The sequence below is a fragment of the Tenrec ecaudatus genome, chromosome 17 (genome assembly GCF_050624435.1).
Source record: "Tenrec ecaudatus isolate mTenEca1 chromosome 17, mTenEca1.hap1, whole genome shotgun sequence".
Classification (NCBI taxonomy): domain Eukaryota; kingdom Metazoa; phylum Chordata; class Mammalia; order Afrosoricida; family Tenrecidae; genus Tenrec; species Tenrec ecaudatus.
Window position 1 is genome coordinate 27,973,937 of NC_134546.1, and position 18,951 is coordinate 27,992,887.

At 43.7% G+C, this 18,951-nt stretch overlaps 1 protein-coding gene across 6 annotated transcripts in view; it reads left to right on the forward strand.

Moving 5' to 3' along the window:
* The window catches only part of CRIM1 (cysteine rich transmembrane BMP regulator 1), a 228,893-nt gene that overhangs the window by 128,267 nt on the left and 81,675 nt on the right, over positions 1-18,951 (forward strand). For all 6 annotated transcript variants that reach the window (XM_075535936.1, XM_075535932.1, XM_075535934.1 and 3 more), the window contains 2 exons: positions 12,354-12,536; positions 15,505-15,702. In XM_075535936.1, the coding sequence (XP_075392051.1) occupies positions 12,354-12,536; positions 15,505-15,702 (381 nt within the window). The remainder of the gene's footprint in view (positions 1-12,353; positions 12,537-15,504; positions 15,703-18,951) is intronic.

Here is an 18,951-nt window from a genome sequence, read left to right on the forward strand (position 1 = left end):
AATCTTCAGTCAACTGTCTCCCAGAAATATCATCCCTAATGACAGCATTGGCCCCTCTTCCTCGGGCTGATGAAGAGAATAGTGTTCTCTCCTTGCTTCGTGTTAATAGAAACTCGAGGGCCAGTCCATTTTGTTATGAGGACCTGTTAGCTGGGTTGCTTCCAGTCTGAGGTCCCTGAGATAGCGGATAACTGGGCCCCACCTCAGCAGCCATGGAGGACTGTTCAGGACTGCCCAGCCTGTTGCCTCAAACCCCACCCTCAGGACCAGGATGTATGTCTGCCCTGAGGAGCTGTTGAGACAACAGAACACAGGCACGGTATTGCTAGTGGTTGTTTCACTCGTGCCGGTAAAATTTTGGAGTGAGTTTTTTCATTTATTTGTTGTTCTACTTCTGTTACCACATTAGCCCTTCAGTTGTAAACGAAGACCGGGACCCATAATGCTGTGATAATTTATCATCTTACCAAACCATGTGTGGATGTCAAAGTCCTGTATCTGACTTTTTACAATGGATGTTATATTTCTTTGTTTCTTCCCCTCTGGCATCACCCCCGGCCCCGTGTCTACATACTAGGGTTCCCATTCATGCATGCATGGGCTAATTCCAACCGACATGCGCTTAAACAGGTCTCTGGAGTCAGCAGATGGCTGCAGACAAGTGCTCCCAGTTTTCAGAAGATCCCATCAAAACAGAATCTGCTAGGACAGTGCAATTCCGGGCAGAGAGGTCATCTCAGAAGGGTAGGGTGACATTTTTAGGATTCTGAAGGGGGTGATCTAGAAAGACACAGGATGGTCTTGGGATTTCTTAGGGAGAAGTTTTAACAAAATTGAAAGCTGCACTGGTGAGCAATAAGGCCGGGAAATTGGGGCTGAGGACTTTATTCCGTCCAATGTGCTGCTCATTCTTTGAGGGCTTCCAGAGCTTTCCTATGAGAAATTCAACGGGAAACCTTAACCCATCCACCCTGTGCCTAGTGCTGCCCCTCTCAGACTTCTTTCTGCCCCCCAAGCCCCAAAAATTCATTTAAAAACACAAATTTGAGGCCCTTGGTGATGCCAAAACTGCTCCCCCCAAACCAACCCCCTCCCTTCTGTCAATCAAAGAGCTCAGACTGATTCCAGGAAGGGCAGGGCTAGAGAAAAAGAAGGCGTTTCGAAGCATAGAGCTCCAGGTGGAGGATCCATCCAGAAATAGCTTTGCATGTTGATACTTTTGTTTAATGAAGGTTTCCGGTATTTTGTAGTAATACTTTTTAATTCACCCTACTGAGTGTAGTTACACACACACACACACACACACACACATGTACATGCATATAAATCTCCATAGAGGAGCCCATGGGCATACATGTATATGGATACATAGATGGAGAGAGAGATTTACCACCCAGTACCTAGGGAAAATCATGCTGACGTCATGTCAGAAGTTCACCTTTGGAAGGTGTTGTATGTCAAAGATTCATAACCATCATCCAGAAAAGCAGAATTCTGTCATTTCTCTTATATAATTGCTTTATGCCTTGCTTTAAGGCAACTTGATGGTGAGAACAAATACATAACCTACAGATAAAATATTAATAACAGAGAACAGAGCCATAGAGTTTAAAGTAAAAGTGAAAACCAGACGAAAGAGCCCACAGCTAGCAGGCCCTCTGTGTCTAGGAAGTTGCTGGAGTTAAATGTTAAATTAGACTTCCACCTTGCAGCACCCGAGTGGCAGGGTCAGATACACAGCTCTTCTTTCCAGAGGGTGAGACACCGGCTGGGCAGGACGGCACGCTCGCCAATGGAAATTTCTCACTTGGAAATGAACAGAGAACACTGAATGATAAAGTCATCAATGTGCTCAACTCTGTGAATAACCCAGATGAAGAGACACGTCTCCTGCGGCTGTTTGTCTAAAAATAAGAACAACCCCAGGGAAGCAGCTTTAAGAGGACACTTGTTTGGGTTCCTGGGTTCAGCGTTCTCCCTGATGCAGAGATCTCAGCTCAGAAGGGAGTGCACTGAATAGCAGTATGCTCAACTTATGGAACAATATCAGTGATATGAGATGCAAGCAACATTTTGCTGAAGATCATCCAACAATGGCTGCAGCAGCACATTGACGGGGAGCTGCCAGAGGGTCAGGCAGATTCCCAGGAGGACAGGAACCAGGGATATCATTGCTGGTGTCAGGTGGATCTTGGTCACAAGCAGAGAATACCAGAAAGATGTTTACTTGTGTTTTATTGACGTGCAAAGGCACTTGACTGTGTGCATCATAAGAAACCACTGATAGTTGTGAAAAGAATGGTATTCCAGAACAGTTCATTGTGTTCGTGTGGAACTTGTGCACGAACAAGAGGCAGTTGTGGGACCAGAACATAGGATTACTACATGATTTAAAATCAGGAAAGATGGGTGTAAGGGTTTTACCCTCTAACCATACTTGTTGCATCTTTATGCTGAGCAAAATAATCAGAGAAGCTGGATTACATGAAGAAGAATGCAGCACCAAGATTGGAGGAAAGCAAGATTGAAAAACCAGAAAAGAATATATCAGAGAAGGCGGAGAGGTTGGAGTGCGCACACATGACTGAGGAGATGGTAGAATTGTACCACTGTGGAAATCAGTATGCCATTCCCTTAAACCAGTCCAAATACAAACGCCTGTGATACTGCAGTTTCTCTACTTTATCTAGACCCTAGAGAAATAAAGAACAAAACGCAAACAGACATATGTTTATTGCAGCAATATCTATAATCGCAAAAAAGATAGAAACAATAAAAACTCCATCTATAGAAGAATAGATAAACACTGGAGCATTCATACAGTGGAATATTGTGCATCCTCAGAAACCAGTGTTGAATCTGTCAAACACCTTAAGACAGAATTAGCACTGTGCTCAGCAAAGTTAGTCTCGTAAAGATATTTTATGCCACCATTATTACAAAGAAAAAGAAAAATGTTTCACACCAGAGGATAAGACTTTAGAAGACAATGCATATGATGAGGCCAGGGGTGGGGTGGGGTGGAGTTGGGGTGGGGTGGGAGTTGGGTGGGGTGGGGTGGGGTGGGGTTGGGTGGGGGCAGTAGAGCAGGGAGGGAGGTTGGGAAAAAAAGAAAAAGAACTACATCTATGTGGGGAGGGAGCTTAGTTGGGTGCGGTTAGTGACTTTGTTGATGAGATGGGCTATGTAACTTCATAGAACATCATTTTCTTTGCAAGTATTACATTCCACAAACAAAAGGGTAAAATGGGTATGTAAACAAAAAATTAAAGTTTAAAAAGGGAAAAGGGTCCCAGCCCTAAGGTGAAAGCAGGATCGGTCCATTTGAGGGGTGAGGCTGGTGAAGAATACAGCAGGTACCATGGGCTGCCAGAAGGACAGACGTCTGTCTTGGTCGTAAGGTGACCAGCTTTGAACACTGGTAAAGCGGGACACCATTCATAAAACTCATATCCTGGTAAAATAGCCACTTGGCAGCTGGAAACAATGTAACCCTACCTTGTCATGTAGTGTTTCCAAAAAGCAGGACTTTTTTTTTTTTTTACATTTTATTAGGGGCTCATACAACTCTTATCACAATTCATACATATACATACATCAATTGTACAAAGCACATCCATACATTCTTTGCCCTAATCATTTTCAAAGCATTTGCTCTCCACTGAACCCCTTTGCATCAGGTCCTCTTTTTTTCTTTCCCCTCCCTCCCCGCTCCCCCCTCCTTCATGAGCCCTTGATAATTTATAGATTGTTATTTTGTCATATCTTGCCCTATCCGGAGTCTCCCTACCCCCCCCCCCCTTCTCTGCCGTCCATCTCCCAGGGAGGAGGTCACATGTGGATCCTTGTAATCCTGCGGGACACGGGAACATTTGTTAAAACTCGGGACGTCTGGTCACCTTAGTCTTGGAAAAAGTACAGCCAGAGTGCTCCTTAGAGGCAAGGAAGGCGAGACTTGGTGGTGTGTATTGAGGACATATCAGGAGGGACCGACCCATAAGAAGAACAGCATGTTTGCTGAAGTAGAGAGTCAGCACAAGAGAGGAAGGCCCTTGACAAACTATTGATGCAGTGGCTTCAGCGATGACCTCAAACCTAAGAGCAGCTGTCAGGATAACACCGGACCCGGCGGCGTTTCTTTCTGTTGTACGTAGGCCACTGTGAGCTGGAACCAACTGGAAGACACCTAATAACCACAAACGTTACAGAACGTTACAAAGCCAACTGGGCATGTATTCTCCGACACAGGCCTCGCATGGTGCTGACTGAGTATGAACGTTGTTGTGTAGATCCCAAAGGACTCCTGCGAGGTGAATTTAGAAGTCACTGGAGTCATCACCTAGAAATAGACCTCCAAAGCAATAGTAGAACAATTCCAGAAACGGTTCTCTGACTGCTCCAGCCCACACACAATACTTTCTCGGCAGTCAGCTCAGGCTGAGTAGGGGCTTCTACTCTTTCTCAAGTAGGTCTTTTCCAGGTCTGCTGGCCTCCCATTGTCGGACACTTGTCCAGTGTCTTCAATCCTGGAGGCATTTGGTTCTAAAATTCCAAGTATAGATAGTGGAAACACTCATTTACTTCGATGTGACCAGTTGCCCACAGTCTATGCAGAATAATAGAAATAAAATAGAGAGTCATGGGTTTACGGTCTTCACTATAAAAGGATCCTAAATTAATCAAATGAATTCACCATCTGTGCCATTTCATTGCTGAGTAAAACCTAGATTCAACTACCAAGATTTCTCTGAGCTTGTAAAGCTTAGTAGTGAAGTTTTTCTCTGTGACAGACTAGTTAGCAGGACCAGACTGGCGATAGCGATGTGGCAGTCTGGTCCTGTAAAGATGTACAGCCTTAGACATCAAAAATAAAGGTTATTCTGTGCCCTATTGGGTTGCTTGGAGTTGGACTTGACAGGATGCCAGTTGGTCAGTCAACCTTCGCAGCAGTAAGGACACATCATCCACATGATGACAAGTCTCTCTCTGCTTGCACTGGTGGGAGGACTGAGAAATGTGAGGAGCTAGTCTGGGAAGCAGGAAGAGGGTTGTGACACACAGCAGGATCGTGCAAAGCAAATGGTTGTTCTGGGAAGGGAGACGAGCACACAGCTCAGCCTCGGCCTGCGCATTACATCTGTTTGGTGTCATTCCGCATCGTTGTCCATGAAGACAATTGTTCCTACAGGGGGCGCTGCTCCTTAAACAGCACTAAGTGCAGGTTTTATATGAGCATTAATAACTGAGGGTCTTTATGAAGGTCAGTTTGTCCCACGGAATAATGGGTTCCCATTTATTCAGACATAGATTAATATTAATAAAAACTGAGAGTAATCTATGTCGCCATTGCCAGGATTCTCTGTACTATGCCAGCATGTAAGTTGGTTGATCAAGGGAACGCCATATTCAAAGCCCACTTCCTCCTCGTGTAAAAATGTGGCCTAAAAAACCCAGACATGAATCCTCGCAAGAGGAAAACCGGTGCAGCATCATTTATTAAGGGCTCACTGTCTGAACAGCAGCAGTGCCCAGTAATGTTTCTAGAGACATGATGGCGACAGCTGCGGTGAAGAAGAGACCCTGGCTCTTCAAAGGAGTCGTTCTGTTCAGTATGTGGTTACTGGTTACCCGTTGTATCCTTGGATCTGCTGAAGCTCATTGTGTTCAAGAGTGATAAAAACCCATTGCAAGTATTTGTTCTGTTTCCTCAACCCTAAATCAGATCTGCTAAGGATAATCCAGCACAGTGGTTCAAAACCTTCCTAACGCCGCGACCCTTTAATACAGTTCCTCATGCTGTGGTGACCCCCCCCCCAACCGCAAAATCATGTTCGTTGCTACTTCATCACTGTAATTTTGCTACTGTTATTAATCGGGCGACCCCTGTGAAAGGGTTGTTGGACCTTCTAAGGGGTCACGACCCACAGGTTGAGAACCGCAGCTCTAGCACAATTCCACCCCACTTCTTAATTCCGAGAAAAGATCCTTTCATTGGTGTGGCTGTTTTCCCTCTGTGTTTGGGGAAACCCACATACTCTTCCCCTTGGGATACATCAGGCTGCCATTGACTTTTGGAGAGAGTTGAAGACTTTGTCTCTCATGCCGACTCACTCGCTTCCTGTACTACTCACTACCTCTGAGACCAAAGGCAAGATAGTAACTCTTTTCTACTGAGATGTTGAAAAGAAAAAGCTGCGAAAGTGTGTACCTGTTTGTTTTTTCACTCTCACATTTGCTATAAAGTTCTACATTTTAGACTTTTCCTACTCTAAAATTATATACCTCTCATCATGCCAGTCAGTATAATTTGACAGGCAGTAGAGTTTATTAGCAGTGTACACTGTTAAGGCTTATTTTCAGAAGTTCTGGAATATATTAAAGGATGTAGAGAAGATTTGAGAACTTAGGAACAAAATTTAATTGGGCAGACACAAAACACATACAAAAATCACTGAGGAGACACTTTTATGCATCTCTGCATTGAGAAATACAAATTGCATAGTAAATTATTTCTTCACAATATTTTTCCTTTCTCTGTCCACTTAAATCTTCATTTTGTAGAGATAGAATCAGTCTCTATAGGGCCTAGAAATTCACATTTATACTCCCAACAGGTGAAATAATTGGTCATTGCTCTTCAAAGACCATAGCTAGCCTTTCTATCATGCATTTTTCTGAATAGTCTCTATAAATTTCTGTCTGCATCAAACAAGAGATTTCATTAGGTTGCATGGTTTCCTCCCCCTGAAGGACTGATTGTGTTTGCCAGACTGTGCTTTTGGAGACTCCTCATCTTTCTTAATTTTTCTCCCTTCTTCCCTGTGCCTTCGCTATTGAAACCTAACTGCTCCAGTCCAGGTCAGCCCCCTCCCCTCAGAGCTACATGCTCATGTGCAACACACGCACGCACACACACACACACACACACACACACACGCACACAAGTTATCTTGGAGCAGACTTGTTCGTAGCCAGAATCCTTCTCCTCCCTTCCTCAAATCTTGCATTAATATGTTTTACTTCCCCCAGATGGGAGGTGTGGTTGATTCACTCAATCAAATAATTAACAAAACAAAACCCCACTGTGGTTGAGTCCATGCTGATTGCTAGGGAGCAGTGGTTCTCAACCTTTCTAATGCCACGACCCTTTAATACAGTTCCTTATGTGGTGGTGACCCCCAACCATAAAGTAATTTTCGTTGCTACTTCATCACTGTAATTCTGCTACTGTGATCATTGGGCGAATCTTGTGAAAGGGCTGTTGGACCCCCAAAAGGGTCGCGACCCACAGGTTGAGAACCGCTACTCTAAATCTTTGTGGGAAGAGACAGCCTAGCCTTTTCCCTTGTAGCCACTGATGAGTTTGAAATGGCTGCCTTGTGGTTAGCAGACAATGTCTAACCCAGTGTCCCAAGGGCTTCTTAGGTCTATTATTATGAAGATCAAATAAATACCCATTCACTGCACAGGTGGACATAAGCACTCAATGGTCACTTGTATGACTTAAGCCAATTCCACTAATCTCTGTAAATTTTACTATCCTGATTTTTAAAGCTGGAGATGAATTAACTTGCTCTGTCTTCATAGCAGGTTGTTGCAAAGTCAAATGAGAAAGTAATTGTCTTTAAATACAATGGAAATATGTAAACTCAAAATGCAATGAGAGTCTAAAGTACTTCAGACACGCGAGATGAAATATTAAGCGATGGTACTGGGACAGACATACAAGTACATGAAAGATGCATATATTGTAATCCATGTGTTTATCTTAATCCACACTTACCATCTTAATGAAGAGGGTGCCATAGCTGAGGAGAGAGATCTCTTTAGCCTTAGAATATCTTTAAATTTTTTGAGGTATGTGCCATGCAATTCACCAAATTAAATTGTATACTTCAATGGTTTTGAGTATATTTACAGAGTTGTGCTTTCACGGTTATGATAAAATTTAGAATATTTTCATTAATATTCCTCCTCTAAAAGAAACCCACAGACCCATTAACTCTCGTTCCTCATTCCTCCCCAAGCCCTATCTATACAACTGCTGATTACGATCTTCATAAATGTACCTATGCATTTCATATAAAGAGAAACACATAATATATGGTCTCTTGTGACTTGCTGCTTTCATTTAGCATGTTTCCAGCGCTTGTTGATTCTGTAACCTGTGTCAGTATTTATGCTTAAGTATATCAATATACTTAAAGTTTATCCACGTATTAGTTAGTGAGCATGTAGCTTCTTTCCACTTTCTGCTGTTAGGAATAGTGCTGCTCTGGACTTTGCGTGTGTAGCTATGTGCACATACGGATTTTCTTTTCTCTTGGGTGTTTACTTAGGAGTAGAATTGCCGAGTCAGCTGGTGACACTGTAGTATTTTCAGGAACTGCCATCTGCTGCCAAATTTCACATTCTTACCAGCAATGTATGAGAGTTTCAGTTTCTCTACATCACCATCAATCTTGTCATCCTTTGTCTTTTTTAGTCTAGCCATCCTCATGAGTGTGAAGTGGTATTTTATTGTGCTTTTAATATCTCCCTGACGACTCAATAGATTGAATATCTATTCATGTGCTGCCTGGTCATTTACATGTCTTGTTTGGAGAAGTGTCTGTTTCAATAATTGGTCATTTTAAAACTGGACTATTGGTCCATTTGTTAACAGAGCTATGAGAGTTTTAAAAAATTAGTTCCAGATAACAGATATATTGTTGGCAAAAATGTTCTCCCGTGAGTTATCGTTTCACCGTTTTGATGGTGTCCTTTGATGTGCAGGCATTACTAAAGTTGAGTTTATCTTATTTTTCCTTTTGTTCCCCAGCTTTTGGTGTCATGGATAAGAAACCATTGGCCCATCTGAAGATACAGGAAGATTTATTCCTGTGTTTCCTTCAAGGGTTTTAGAGTTTTAACTCCTTTGTTTAGATCATATATCTGTGGTCGGTTTTGAATATCTAAATTAATTTTTGTACATGCTCTAAGATGTATTAGTCTGTCTTCTTTCATTTGCTTTTGACTATCCAATCATCCGAGCAATATCTGTTGGGAAACTCTCTCCCTACTGAATTATCTTGGCACTGTTTCAAAATCAGTAAATAGAGTTTATTTCTGGACTCTCAATTCCTTTCTGTCCTTAGGCCAATCTTATACCATCTTGACTTCTATAGCTTGTTAGTGAATTTTAAATTGGGACGTATATAAGTCCTTCAAATTTATTCTTTGTCAAGATTGTTTACTGTTCTGGTTGTCTTGCATTTCGATAGGAATTTTCTGCAATTCTTAAACGCATACAAACAAAAGGCCACTGGGGGGTTTGATAGAGATGGGTTGAATCTGTAAATCAATTGGAGGACTATTTCCATCTTAGCATTTTAAATCTTCCAATCCATGAACATTCAGTGTCTTTCTCCTTATTTAGGTAAGTGTTCTTTTGTAGTGGCCCATCTATAAGTCTTGCCTTTTGTTAAACGTATGCCTTTATACAAAGTAAATTTATGTATTTTACTCTTTTGATCCTATTGTAAGTACAATTTCTTTTAAAATTCCATTTTAATTGTTTATTGGACGTGTGTAGAAATGCAGTTTACTTTTTATGGATTCTATACTGTGAAGCTTTGCTTACCTTGTCTATTAGTTCTAATAACTAACTATAGGCTTTTGGTGGGTTCTTTAGATTTTTATAACTATGATCATGTCATATGCATACATCGTTTTACTTTCTCTCTAGTCTGAATGCTATTTATTTCCTTATCTGGCCCAATCACCCTGGATATGATCTTGAATAGAAATGAAAGAATGGACATCCTTGTCTTATCCCTGATATGACTGGGAGATCGTTCAGTTTTCACTATTAAATGTGATGCTAGCTGTGAGCTTTCTGTTGTCATTTATTAGGTTGAAGGAAGTGCCTTTGCTTTGTGAGGTCATGGGGTATTTTTTATCATGAAATATATTGGATTTTGTCATAAAGCTTTTTCTTTGATGAGACAATAATATGGTTTTGCCTTTTAATCGATTAAATAGGGCATCAATCGATTTTGCATTTATTAGTTTTGGATGTTAAGCCAACCTTGCATTCATAAAATAAATTCTGTTTGTGGTATAATCCTTTTTACATCTTGCTGGATTCAGTTTGTTAGTATTGTTTTCAAAGTTCTTTCGCATTTGTATTCTTGTACAAGCATTGTTTAGTGGGATATGTTAAAAGTAAAGTGAAATTAGAAAAGAAAATAAATTTAGGGGAAATATTTCAGGGCAGAAAACATTTAAAAGCTGTTAGTAACATGATGATAATTGTAAATGCTGGGCTCTCATTCTCTATGAAAACATAACAAACACTGTGGAAAGGTAATGTGATTTAAGTTACATGAGTTAGTAGTAGTGTGCTTACTTCCATCATTTGCTCTGTGTGTGACTTTGGGCAAATTGCTTAGCATCTGGTTACACCTAAACATAGTATTATAATTTCTATGTCAGGTAATCTGTGTTGTGGTAATTAAGCGAGGTTCAACCATTTAGAAGGTAGCAAGCATATGGTCAAGAACCAATGGTGTTGAAGGAAGAGATCCAAACTGCACTGAGGCATTGGCAAAATCAAGGCTCCAAGGTTTGACAAGATACCAACGGAGATGCTCTGATAGGCAGATGAAGCACTGGCGATGCGCATTTATCTGTGCCAAGAAGTTTAGAAGGCAATTTACCTGGCTAACCAACTGGAACTGTAAGAGATCCACCCAGATTTGTGCTTTTTTTCAAGAGAGGTGATTGAACAGACTGTAGAAATCATCTAACCATCCTTAATCTCACCCACGAGCAGAGTTTGGCCGAAGATAATTCAAAACCCATTGCAGCTGTTCAACGAGAACTATCAGAAATTCAAGGAAGATTGAAAAGAGACGAGGAAATGAGTAATACTGATGATATCAGATGGATCTTGACCAAAAGCAAAGATTATAAAAAAGATGTTTGCCTGTGTGTGATTGGTTCTGGAAAGGTGTTTGATTGTATGGATCACAACAAACTATGTAAAACATTGTGAAGAATAGGAATTTTGAACGCTTGATTGAACGCTGTGCATAGACTGAGAAGAGATACTCATGCAGACAAGGGCAGACTGCTTGGTTTTAAGTCAGGAAGGGTGTAGATCAGGTTGGTGTGCTTCCATCAGGCTCACTCAGTCTGTTTACTGAGCAAATAATCTGAGAAATTGAACTACATGGAGAAGAGCACAGTGTCAGGATTGGAGAGAGACTCATTAACAACCTTCGATTTGCTGACCATACGAACTTACTGCAAGTGAGAAGACTTGAAGCACTTAGAGATGAAGATCAAAGAGGCTGCCTTCAGTATGGATCACAACGCAGTGTAAAAGAGGCTGGACATTTGATAAAACAAGAACAGCTGCCGCCTTTGGATTGTGCTGTAGGAAAGAATACTAAATACACCGTGGGCGGGCAGAACCAACACATCTATCTTGGAAGAATTAAAGGTAGACTCCTCCTTAGAAGTTAAGACGGCAAGACTTCACCTCACAGCTTTGGACGGGTTCGCAGGAGGGGCAGCCTTTGGGAAGCACGTCACACTCGGCAGCGGCCAGTGAGGAAGAGGAGGCGCTGCCATGAAGTGGAATGGCCGCGTGGCTGCGACAGTGGGCTCGGACACAGGGACCATTGTGAGGCTGGTGCAAGGCCCGGAGTGTTTGGTTCTGTTGAACAGAGGGTCCCTTTGAGTTTTAACTTACTTGTTTAACCTGACAACAAGAACAGGTAGAGAGTTCATGACCTGCGGCCTATAGGGGGTGTTCTGTAAAACATCAAGCATTAGTGAAATGATAGATTATTAAATCAGGCAAAGAAAGAAAATAATTGAATAGGTAACAGTGACACACGAGAAGCTCCCCTCCAGAAATACCCAAGTGATTTTTGAAGTCGACAAAAAACCCAATGTGGACCTTGATCATCTATGTTTGAGACAGAAAGTGATCTGACAACATGAATGTACTTCCTTCAAGGCACATAGTGCCTAGGTAGTTTCATGGTCATCAGGTACCCTGGACATTTTATCAGAGGGGACTCGTCCCTGGAGAAGGACACTGTGCTTGGTGAAAGAGTGGTGGGAAGAAGTTGGTGCAGAGTTGGCTAAGAAGATTGGGTCATGGTGTGGAGGGTTACAGTACACTTTGTTTAATTTACATTGGTAAGCTTTGTTGCTTTGGTTAACTTGAATTACTCTTGTGTTCTAAGTTTCCATTAATGTATGACTTTCTGCCGTCGGACAGACTTTTCTATAGGTTGTTTGGGCAACATCAGTGGGCCCCACTCAGAGTGACGTTGGTTTGATTTCACTCCCTTCAGAAACAAAGCCAGCCTGTGTGTACAACAATGTGGAATACTATGATGGAGATATGTTCCGAATGGACAACTGTCGATTCTGCCGATGCCAAGGGGGTGTTTCCATCTGCTTCACTGCCCAGTGCGGCGAGGTCAACTGCGAGAGGTACTACGTGCCAGAAGGGGAATGCTGCCCTGTTTGTGAAGGTAAGAAGAGGTACCAGTTAAAGATTAATAAGGCAGAACATGGTTTAGAGTGTTAGTATCAAAATTGCCCCAATTCACGCTCATCCAAATGTAGGAGAAATTCCCTTTCTGTGGCTTTAGGGTCGGTCTCCTGAGTGTCCACGTTCTCCTCACAGAGGGAGTTGCTCTCTGGTGCAAATGCCCAACCCATTGACCCATTGCCATTGAGCCGCTCCCCTCGCCCATCCGTTCACGGGTCAGGGTAGAGCTGTGCCCCCTTGGGTTTTCAGCGATGTTTTCTCCCAAAGCCGCCTCCCAGGGCTTTCTTCCAGTGCACCTGTGGGCATGCTCATCCTGCGCTCCTGGGGGTTAGCATCTGAGAGCTCGGCAAAGCCCTGTCTTCCGACCAACGTGAAACTTCAGGGAAGTGCTTTTTCCTTCCCTCTGGGCAGTTCTGCAGTTCTATAGCTTTTGTCTTCGCCCGACATTAGAATTCACCAAGTGCTCCCTGATGGTCCACTCACAGTGGGAAGCCCAGGCACTGAGAAGCAGGCCCATCAGCTCTGGAACAACCTTGATAAAAATGCCATTTCATTTGGTACCAGGCCCCTGGTACTCCTCTCCTTTGAAAAGGTGTGAGGTGACAATGGAGTCATTCTCCCCAGCTCCCAGGCCACCTAGGTGTCAGGTGTGGCCTGCCCCGTTGGTTGTTTCAGGAGGGAGACTTGCTTTCTCTCTGTGCCCTCTTCCCTCTAAGATGTCATGGTCCTATCTGCTTGGTAAGGCTCTGCCTGCCTGCCACTGACATTTGTAAACCAGCATCTCAGAAGGATACCTCAGAATATCATCCACTGCATCCCACACAGTTTAAAGATTAGGAAAACTAAAGTTCAGGAAAACTGCACGCATTGTGTGCTTGCAGTTGAGTCAGGACCCACCACTCTGTGCCCTGGGGCTCTGGTGTAACTTCAATCACACCAGCTGGTTGCTCTGAGGGGACACCTTCATGAGCCTTCTGCGGTGACTGGATCTCAGCGCTCCAGGCCACATCCAGCCATGCCCACCCTGCAAGCTCTGCAAAAGGGACAGGAGGACAGCATCACACCTTGTCCTGCACCTTTTTTTTCTTGTTCCTAAAATCTTCTCCCCTACCCCAATATTTAAGCTTTATCTATCCTATAGAGGAAATCTCTGAAAATATGTAGATCATTGTGCTTTCCCCCCCAAAATATTACCTCCTTCCTAATATTGAATACTTGTTCATAACAATTACCGTATATACTCAAGTATAAGCTAAACCAAATAATCAGCCGAGGTACCTAATTTTACCACAAAAACTGCATTAAAATGTGCTGGAAAATTCGGCTTATACACGAGTATATACAGTCTCTTCTCCCACCCTACTGCCCCACCTTAGAAGTTATTATAGCCAACACAGAGAGAGGTAAATTAGTTTCTTAAATATTTGCTGGGATTTTTAAAAACTATTTTATTGGGGGCTCATACAACTCTTATCACAAGCCATACATACATCCATTGTGCCAAGCACATTTGTTGCCATCATCATTCTCAAAACATTTGCTTTCTCCTTGAGCCCTTGAAATCAACTCCTCATCCCTCCCTGTTCCCCACTCGCTCATAAACCCTTGATAATTTATAAATTATTATTGCCATGTCTTACACGGTCCGACATCGCCCTTCACCCACTTTTCTGTTATCTCTCCCTCGGAGAGCGGGTTCTATGTAGATCCTTGTGATTGGTTCCCCCTTGGTACCCCACCTTTCCTCCACCCTCCCAGTATCACCACTCTCCCCACTGGTCCTGAAGGGGTCATTTGTCCTGGATTCCCTGTGTTTCCAGCTCCTAGCTGTACCAGTGTAATAATTACTGAAATAGTAATGATAAAGACAATCACATCAAACGTTGAATCTTGCTGATGGCTAGTTGCCTGGCTGCCCCGGGCCTGAATCTGCCTTTGAAACGATGTGGTGGTTGGGGTTAGAGCCATAGACGGGCACATCTGTGTATTAATTGTAGTGAGCTGTCTGGGCAGGGTTCTGCTTACTGCTCACACCTGGAATGCAAACCTGGGCTCAAAGTGGAAATGGAAAAGTATGTTGTGCAAGATTTTTTTCATAAGAGAATTTTAAAAGTCTTTTTTCTAATGCTGGTCTCGGCCTGCACCACCTGCAAAGCTGTGACTGCACTGTTTTAAATCTTGGTACTTTGAAAAATCCCCAGTGCCTTTATGCAACAGAGATAGCCAGCCTCAAAACTGCTAGATTTGCCCCCCAGCACCGAGCAGTTGGCTTGTTGAGGCCTGTTTATGTGTTTCTGAAAAAGTCACTCAAGTGATGGATCGGGATTCTGCATTCCGTATTTATGCAGTGTTTCCTTGTCGGTAACTCGGGAAGCTTTTACTTCCTTTGTAGCAAGTAGCCTTGGCTACCTTTATCTTCCTCCCTTGGTTACTGACCGCTGCCCAGCTCCTAGGAGAAGCAAGGCTGGGGCTCCCCGCCTTCCCTGTGGGGCATAAGCACCAGCTGAGGTGTAAGCCAGCCTCTTCTAGGGCAAGGCCACAGCCCCTGAGGGGCTCCCAGCCCTACCCTCAGTGAGACCTAGAAGCAGCAGCAGCACTTTTAAACGAGGATGGGGATATTGTTCTTAACACTTGGCAGGTGATGAAGTAGAAGTGTGAGCAACTCTTAAGTGAACAACTCAAGAAAACATTTTCTGAGCCTGAAATGGATCTGTGCTTTCTAATTACCAACTCACAGCTCCAACAAGTTTTCCAACCCTGTGAAGTTTTAACACCTGCCCAACAACTTTTTATGCTGCAGATTCCCATCCTCACCCTCCCTCCCCCCCACTGGCCTGGCAGCTGCCAATACCTCGAATTGGGGTGAGGGGGTGGGTGTCAGGGATGGCTCTGGCTTCAGGTGGGGGTCACGTGTAGGATGCCTGACTCTGAGCCCTGTTTTGATTCAGATCCAGTGTATCCTTTTAATAAGCCCGCTGGCTGCTTTGCCAGTGAACAGATCCGCTCCCACGGCGACCGATGGCGGGAGGACGACTGCACCTTCTGCCAGTGCATCAATGGGGAGTCCCACTGTGTGGCCACCGCCTGCGGACAGAGCTGCATGAACCCTGTGAAGGTGCCCGGGGAGTGCTGCCCGGTGTGCGAAGGTAAGCCTGGTTTCTGAGACTTTCTGGCGAGTGCCGCCCGTTGGAGAAACTTCTGCTTCTGCGGTGCCCGCCCTGGTTTGTTTGGGTATTTCCGCCTCGGCGCGCGCGTGCGTGCGTGCGTGCGTTTCGCACCACCAGCCGCTGCAGATGCGTTTGCTTAGCGCACCCACAGCTGGGAGTGCGGTCTTTATTTTACCGTCACAGTTAGGCTTCCTGGAACACTTGACGGTGAGCGAATGTGTACGTTTTCATTCGGTCCCCATTAAGACTTCTTAATGGCCATGGGTCAAAGCAGTGACATAAAACTGGAAATGCGGACAAGTGTAGCCTGTTCTGCTTGTAATGCTTCCAAGGAGCCCAAGCGTCCTGGGACCTACGAGAAAACTGGAGCCGTCAAAGGCAGTTGGCTCTGCCCGAGGCCCAGCTGTGAGCATCCCTTTCTAATGCCATGATAGGTGAGATTTTCCAATGCCTCTCGTGTTTTGCTTATGTCCTGGTCTCAACATTTGCTGCCTCTCTTCCTGCTTAGTAGGGGGAAGCCTGGGGCATCATGAACTTGTCCTGCCTTAAGCCCTAGCTCAGTCCCTCCCTGCCTCCCGGCCTAGGAAGATTCTTCACACATTTGTGCAGGTCCGTCTTTATCCTCAATGTGCCTGTTAGGACAGGCAGGAGTTTCCATATTTATACCAAACAGATCAATACTCTCTGTCTTTAAAAAGTATAATTGCATGGTAAAATTAAAGTGGGCCAAAAATAATTCTATATGATAGCTGGATCCTTCTAGAAATTTTTAAAACCGGCACTAAGAAACTGACAGGCCTTTTTAATATTATGTCAGTTAGGTAGTTGAAAAACTCAACTGTGGAACAGCCCAAGAAAGCAGACTGCCTCGTCTGTCTCCTGCTGACTGGCTGGTGGGTGTGAACTGCCCACTTTTCCACTGGCAGCCCCACTAAGGCTCCCCTGGTAAAGTAGAGCCTAGATCCCAAAGTGTTTGCTTTTGAAGGAATTTAAATAAACCCATCATCCTTCAGAAATTGCCTTATAAGCTTCATTGACCTTCAGTGAGTGAGCCTCAGTAAAGACTCTCCAGAACGTGTATAGATTTCAGCTGGGGGAGTCTAGTTCTGGTGGGACCTGGGTCCCCACCATTAACTCCACTCAGTGGAGTACGACTGCCATACTCCCTTTATCACTTCCAGAGGACTCCTTTTTTGGAAATCACCCGCCCTCTCACACACACAACCACCTCCCAGCTCCTAAGAATGACATCTCAGCACTGGAAAGAGAAGTATGCAGAAATATGTATGGTAGTTGTACGGTCGGTTTACAAGAGAGTGCCCTGCTGAAGCAGAGAAAGAATTAGGAGCAAGCCCTGGTGAATTTAAAATATTTCAGTAGGCCTGTGTGAGTGATACTAGAAGAAAAATTAAAAGCGTAAGTGCGCCACCCAGCAAACACCTAGCTCTCAGATCTCATGGAACTGCATCATAAATGCAATGTAAAGCTAAAAGGAATTTTAAAACTAGGACCTTTTCCCAAAAAGTAAATGAAGGAGAGGACATCTTTGCATGCTCTGTGTTTTCTCATGAACGTTGTCTATCCAGTGAGTAGAAAGGGCAAGCAGCTGGTCATACTCCTTGGACTCCTGGTCACATATGCACAGGCTCATCCCAAACAAAATATGACCCGGCATGTGCTCACCAGACGGCTACAGACAAGTTCTCCTCGTGACCCATGAGTCTCCGTCTCCTGAGCATGCCTTCAAGAATAATCCCTACCCAACGGCCTTCCGAGCAGGGCAGCTTTGTCGATTACATACGAGGCAGAGAGGTCAGCGTAGAAGGTCGCTGGAAGGATTTTAGAGAACTCCAAAGGAGTAGTCTTTGTAGATTGTTCTCAAACAACACCAGATTACAGCCGGACTTCGCGATGAGTACGTTTTAAGAAAATGAGAAGCTGGCTTGGTGAGAAAGGGACCGCGAGGATTGCGTCTCCGTCACGCAGCGGTGAGCCCCGCTGCGCGGTCAGCCAGCGCTGTCGGAGGAGGATTTCATCTCATCCATCCTACGGCCCTGATCTTGCCCCTTCACACTTCTCTTTATAACCCAAAGTCAACATGGAAAAGGAGCCTGACCCGAGCCTCTGGAGGATTCTACAAGTGCCTTTTTGACGTGGTATAGATCTAAGGACACAGAAGTCTTTGGAGAGAAGAGTTGGAAGGATGGAAATACTGCCTCCAGAGGGCCAAGATCTGGATGGAAGATATATTGAGAAAACCAGTAGCTTCACATTTTCGTGGTTTTGTTTAATAAAGGCTTCTATGAGTTTGTAGTGTGTTTTTTTTTTTAACTTTCCCTCCTAACTTAACACACACTGTCTCTGTCACTGAGTCCATTTCAATTCGAAATGACCTTATAGAACAGGGCAGAACCGCCCCTTTGAGTTTGTTAGACTAAATCTTTACATGAGCAGACAGCCTCATTTCCCCTCAAGCAAGTGATAGGTTCGAACCGCTGACCTTGGGGTTACTGGCTCATAGCAGACCACACTACCAGGGCTCCCTCTTATATGAACAAAGGGGCTTGAAAATGTTTGTGTAAAACATTTTCTATGATGTTCTAATTCTATTTTTCCATTAAATTTTTGAAGCCTCCCAGTGTTCGTTCTCTCTCTCTCTCTCTCTCTCTCTCTCTCTCTCTCTCTCTCTCTCTCTCTCACTCACTCTCACTCTCACTCTCACTCTCTCACACACACACACACACACACACACACACAATCACTGATTGATTTATTCCTCATGTAAATGGTTAAATAAATGAAAATGAGTTTCATTTTTAGCACCCACATAACTTTTAGTCTTCTCAACTGTTTGAGAAAGTTAACAGTTTTGGTCAGTCATTGAATTTTTTAAAAGTTATGAAAACCTAAGTGTTGGGTCTCCCATAAACAGTTACAGTCTTAGAAACCCACAGGCTGTGATTGTCATAAATTGTATGCACCCCTAATAAAATGTTTTTTAAAAATTACACAAAATACAATCTATAAATTTGTGACAATAAACTAAAATGTATAAAGGGAAAAAGAAACCCACAGGCTGGGGTGAGAGTGGGGGGTAACTATGAGTCAACATGGAATCAATGACAGTGAGTTTGGTTGTTTGGGGTTTTTTTTACGTGTTAGATTGCTGATTGCTGAGTCAGCAGTTCAAACCCACCAACCGCTTTGCAGGAGAAGATGAGGCTGTCT